Raw genomic sequence first — 6,000 nt, 5'->3', positions numbered from 1 at the left:
GCGTGCAGGGCTCTGTTCCTGGGCTGGGAGCTAAGGGCTAGGCACGGCCCAGGGCTGGGGAAATCCACGCCCACACCCGCAAGAGAGCTGGGCAAGGGCATGCACCCTCGGCCACGCGTTCATCCCCAGGCAGGGGTCTGCCTCCCGGGAGAGACACGTGTGTGCGCGTCCATATACACACAGAGAGAAAACTCTCCCATGTGCACACGTTCTTGTGTCTACAGAGAGACAGGCACACACGTGTCTGCGTATGTGCCAGTAGAGGATAAAATACGATTATTTACATACATGTGTATCTCTGTGGAGACACACAGGTGTGTATATAAACATTCATAGCTAGCTGAGAATACACAAATATACATTGATAGAGATATATACACACACATTACCTATATACACGCGATATATATATCTTTGTCTTTTTAGGCTAATATTTTAATCTAAGCGGGCTGCGCACACATTTGTAGACACCTTGTTCCATGGCCAGTATAGATAGATAGATACGCATCTCTGCGGATTATATATACGCACATATATACAATTCCCTATCCATACACAAATATACATGCACACGGACACACTAGCATATCCACAGCCGCACACGCACACAGTAACACGTCCATCTACCCACACGCGCATGTGCGCAGCATACGCACCCATCCGCCAGGAAACGCACCCGAGCCCAGGTGCTGCGTGGCAGACCCGAGCCCTGCTCTGTTGATAGCGGGGACTGGAAAGGGTCCAGCAGCTTAGGGCTTATTCCCGCTTTGTTCCCGGCGGCGCCCCGTGCCCAAAGCGATTGTTTCGTACTTTGATGCCGCCTTGGGGGGCTAATTCATCCCCCTCTGCTCCGCTTCCGGGCTGGGAAGCAAAGACCCTTGCACCTGTTTGGAATATGGACCGGCCCCCCCCCCCAGCCCTTCCCCCAGTGGGCCAGCACAGAAAGCCACGCGCTCCCTCCCGCCTGGGTCGGTCTTGCGGGGCTGGGTTTGCGGGAGGATCAGGCCCGCGGATTCGTGTCCCGGTCCCACCAAAGAGCCCTGGCGAAAAGCGAGAGCCCGGCCCCTGGGGTCAGCGGGCGGCTAGGAAGTGTTTATTGCAGCGGGGTTATTTTTATACAAACAAATGAGCGCAAAGGACGTTAGGAAAAAAGGGAAGTCACAGAGCTGAAGGCAAAACAAAATCTGCAGCGGGCAGCTCGGGCTGCTTCATTTCAACGGCCCGTTTCGTCGTGTCTGTGGCCCGTTTAGCGGCCGCCGAACAAGGCGGCTCCAAACGCGTGTGCAGCCCGCTCCGAGTAAAACATTGGCCAGAACAGACCAAGCGACGGGCTGCGATGGCTCTCTGCTTTGCTGGCCGTGGGACGGTGTTGAAAATCTTGTATATGGGCGACATGTCGATTTCGAAAGTATTTGATTTGAAATGAGGTTACAACAATGTGCCCCGGGTTCCTGGATAGGAGGATAAAATATTTGTTGAGGTTTTTAAAAAACGCACCTGTGAATTGATTCTCGTCTTCGCAAAGATTTCCCCCCCCCCTCAACCTCTTTTTTTTTTTTTTTTTTTTTATGTATTTTTCACTCCCCGTTCACAAAGCAGTTACAGGCCCATCCAAAACACTAATACCGTTTGAGAAAGAAGGTAAACCCGTCCTTTGGGATCTGCCTATGGCTATAACCGTTAATACTTCTTTAATGTATAAGCTTAATATGCCGCAGTAAGATGCATATTCTTTATTTTCCTCTCTTTGCAAAAGAGGTCAGGAGAGAAGCTGTGCCTTGGAGAGGTCAATTCGATTCCAAAAGGTGGTTTCTACCCAGAGCACCGCTTCCCACTGAGCCAGGGAGGAGAGGAAATGTTAAATGCATTTTCATCGGGTGAAAATAATAGTAATCGCGATCACTGATAAATTAACGAGGGGGTGAGAATTCAGGAATCGCAGTGTTTTCGCAGGAGAAACGTTCGCAGCCCTTTTCATTCTATATGGCTGCTATAGGATGTTTACTTTCGCTTGAAGCTAGGTTGGAGTATGCGGGTGCTCATTTTAGTCAAAGCTGGAGCTTAAAGATTCCCTGTTCGCCTTTTTAATTGTAATCGAGACAGGTCGACGTTTAGCCCACTAGAAAAATGCCTTTGCCACCCTCTGTACGGTGAAAGAATATTTTGCATAAATGTATCGTTTGCCATTAAATCGATATCGGCCCTTCTCACCATATTCCCCCCTTTCCACTCGCTAAATATGCTAGAGAGGGGCTTTCGCTTTGCTAAAACTGTCTCCACTGAAGCATATTCTGCACTCAGGGAGCGAAAACAAAATAAGGTGTCTAGAAACTATTTTGATACCAAGTTCAGCTGTAATGGCAGATAGCGAAGTGTGGGTGGCTTAGCAGTCTCGTGGAACAAGTCGATTTTCGACAGGCATGAATATTTCCAAACTAATCAGATTGACTACAACAGCGAAGGAGCTTAAAGTGCAAACGCTTTTCTTCGGAATAATTTTGAGTCCGATATTTAATTTTCGGTTACAAATGAACAGCATCCCGTCTTGAGCACAATTGTAAGGCCTATGTTAGTGTGTGGCATAGGATAGAGGCAGTTAAACACGAGACGCACATATTGTGAACATAAAAATCCACCGAAAAATCTGTATTTCCACCGAAGACTTGCTCCTGTGTAAAGTTACAATATTTGAAATATCTCCGGCGTCAGAATTGTTAAAATATGAAAATAAGAAGCGTTTTCCTTAACGCCTTACTTCAAAAAAACCCCAAATCGAAGTACTTGGCTGCACGAAATCGAATGATCCTTTTTAATTTTTTTTCCTGAGGCCTGTGGGACGTTATTGTTACCACTGGTCCTTCGATATAATTTCGGAGGGCACCGTGTAATTAAAAATCCCCCCTCGAAAAGTCTAGCCTAGGCGCCTCTTTAAAAAACAATCAAAGCTGAGATGATTGCTGAAGGTGCTCCTTCTAGCTCATGATCAGCTGGGCTAGTTTTGCAGAATGGTGCCTTTCTAAGCAAGAAGCTGATATTAGGACAAAAGGATCCTTCGTAAGGGACTAATTTTGGTCTGATTATCCACGCAGATATATTTAAGCAAAGACAAGTGCCACTCCCTTTAAAGCGAGTATTCGATCAAATATTGCAAGCAACAGGAATATGATATTTAATAATTAAGTTTAAGAGGAAAAATGATTTCCCGGTGTGTCCCCATCAGCTTTTACTGTTGTTTGCCCATTTAACGCTATGAAAGTTGGTTTTGATGAAAAGTTGATCATGTTTCCAGCTATACATTAAAGCCCTTGACTGTTTTTGTTTCAGTAAAGTCACAGGCGTCTCTCTGCCTCCGCCTTTCGCACGCTGCTCTGTAAACAGCTAAAGTCACACTTTAAGGCAGTTGGGTTGCAAACAAACTTTGATTCCTGCTACAACAGATGTCAGAGTTTCTTGGTTTTTGGCTGCGTCTGGGGACATCTTGTGATGTTTTAGAGAACAGGACATGATCTCACATGGCGAGAAGCTCTTTAGTTCCTTAATCATTTCACGGTTCCTTCGGAGGCTTTTTTTCCATCTAAAACGTTTAGTTTCAGCTCAGTGATCAGCTGCAAAGGCTCGACGGGGAGCGGAAGAGTTGAATTATTCCAACCTGCAAGCAGACCCTCAAAAAAAAAAAAAGTGGAAACTTTTTTTCTCTGTCCATTTCACCAAGTCCTGAAAAATCAGAATGGAATTAGAGAAAAACTACATGACTTCCAGGACCGGCCGAACAGGTAGGACTGTGCTCCTGGGTTTTAAAGTAGCTGTAAATAAATATGCAATTTCGCTCTCTAGCCCGAGAGCTGCCTGTGCGTTGGGCACAAGTAGTTTTCCTATACGGTGTGTGTCTATATGAATCTATAGGTGGGTGTCTAAACATGCAGTGTGATACTGATCTGTTCTCACGGCATGGGGATAGGGTTATATAGCTCTGGGTTTACAGGCACGCGGTTATATTTGGTTGTACTGGTAGGGGCTTCAGTGGGTTAGAAGCCCAGAGACTTGCTGCTTAGAAAAGATGGTAAGAAATGTTTAACCAGCACAGGGGCTGCCCTGCCCCGCATTCAGGTACCGAGCTGCTCGCGGAGTTAAGTGGCCGCATTGTGTTTGCCTGGGGATGCAGCTTTTGCATAGCCAAAAGGATTATCTCGAGATCAACCATTTTCAAAGCAAAAGTCAACACTTGGGCCAGGCATGGCAGAGTTCAGGGGCGCTGGGTGCGGGGAACAAGGCTGGCAACCATTTGCGTTTCCTGCAGGGGTTTCAGCCACCCAGCCAGACGCTGTGTTTTTTTTGGGGGGGGGGGGACACAATCGGCCAGCGGCCAGAGCTTTGTAGGGCAGGCTCAGTGTACGGCCACAAACACGATCAGGAGCATTGCGCGGGTCCCATCGCTGGATGCGTAGGGGGGTTTGGGACAGTCCCGGGGAGGGGGCATGGCTAGACAGAGCGCGGACCCCGCGGTGTCAGCTCCAGGCTCCGGACTTCCTGACCCAGGAGGGGAAATTCCCCACCCCCCAGCGCATCGCCCCCAGGAGCAGCCGGGCGAGCTCCATTTCCCCAGTCCTCCGGGGTGCTACGGACGCTGCTCCGGCTGGGGCCTGTGACTGTCACACTCTGCAAAGGGGCTAGAGATCAGGGCGTTTGGGAGGGAGGCCGAGCCGGCGCTGCGAATGGCCTGGGGGAGGGGGGGGGATGCGCAGGGATCTGCCCTGCAGTGGGGAGTCCTGAGCGGGTCCCGCCAAGCTCGCTATAAATCATGCAAGTTTGCAGCAATCGATGGGCCGTTTACTAGTTAAATCGCCTGATTCATCGGTTAATCGATAACGCGTTTCGTTGCGCTTAGCTGCGGGCCCTGGGAGGGGCCGGGGAAGGCCCTGGTGGAGGGGGAGCCCGCTGAGGGGTAGGGGAAGTCCTAAGCCGCGCCCAGAAGCTGCCCCGGTCCCCAGGTTTTGGCTGCTCCCGCCAAACCTTTGCCCTCGCCCCTGGTCGGGGCTGGGCCTTGCTTCTCCGGGGCCTGCCTGCCCGGCCCTTCGGTGGTGGCTCGCCCAACCTGGGCAGGAGCCGGACCCGGCACGATCCGAATTAAGCGTTGCCTGTTTGTGTCCTAGGCCTTCGGTCCATCTTTGTTCTCAACTGGCTGGGGGCGGTGGGACAGGCCCATACCCAGGGCAAACCGGCCTGGGTAGCCGGCTCGTAGCCACGCCACAGGCAGGTGGGGAAAGCCCAGACCCCCACCCCCGGGAGAACAGGGGAAGGAGGCCGGGAACCCCAGAATCCTAGGGAGGGGGAGCTTTCCCCTAGGCCCGGGCTGTAGTTACAGCCCTAAACTTTGTGCCCCGTGTTCACTCTGGACGGAGAGCAGCGCCCTGCGCTCTGTGCTTGCTCCTGGGTCCCCTTCCAATGATGCCTCCAGCCAAATCGCGGACTTGTCTCCCCTGGCCTGGGAAGACAACACAACCTGTGTGCGCTTTGTAAAGGGCAGGCAGCGCATCCGGCGCTGCTCGGAGGACTGGCAAAGATGCGGGCGCGGGGGGTGATGGCTGGAGCAGGATGACTAGACCGTCACCTCCGGGCCGACTCTCGGCCCTGGTTTCACTCCGGTCTGTACACACACCGCAGCGGGAGGCTCGAAACAGAAAGGTGACACGAAGCAGCGGAAGTCATTTTCGGCTTCATTTTGTACGGCCTGTTGCTTCCAGCCTCCCTCAACTGGTTTCCCTTAAACCGATTTCTGTCATTTGCTCTCTGGTCTTCCTCCTTTAAGGGCTGGTGCCTTCTTGTGCCCCAGAGGGCAAGTGCTTCTAAACACGAGAGACTGCGCCCAGCAGCTGTGCATTCCCCCACCCCAGAAATAGATACCTTCATTCGGTGATTACTTTATTGTGGAGGCTTTGGGGGGAGATTCTGGCCCCTAGTTTAGTGTGAAACAAAATGCCTTCGTCATCAGAGCTTTCAAAC

At 51.1% G+C, this 6,000-nt stretch overlaps 1 protein-coding gene across 1 annotated transcript in view; it reads left to right on the top strand.

The window, feature by feature from the left end:
* Positions 1-3,673: 3,673 nt before the first annotated feature.
* PAX5 (paired box 5) overlaps positions 3,674-6,000 on the top strand; it is a 232,295-nt gene continuing 229,968 nt past the window's right edge. The window contains exon 1 of the mRNA XM_032778743.2: positions 3,674-3,773. Coding sequence (XP_032634634.1) covers positions 3,728-3,773 — 46 coding nt within the window. The 5' untranslated portion in view covers positions 3,674-3,727. The remainder of the gene's footprint in view (positions 3,774-6,000) is intronic.

The sequence above is a fragment of the Chelonoidis abingdonii genome, chromosome 6, assembly GCF_003597395.2.
Source record: "Chelonoidis abingdonii isolate Lonesome George chromosome 6, CheloAbing_2.0, whole genome shotgun sequence".
In the NCBI taxonomy this organism is placed as follows: Eukaryota; Metazoa; Chordata; order Testudines; family Testudinidae; genus Chelonoidis; species Chelonoidis abingdonii.
This window is presented reverse-complemented; position numbering and strand designations above follow the sequence as displayed.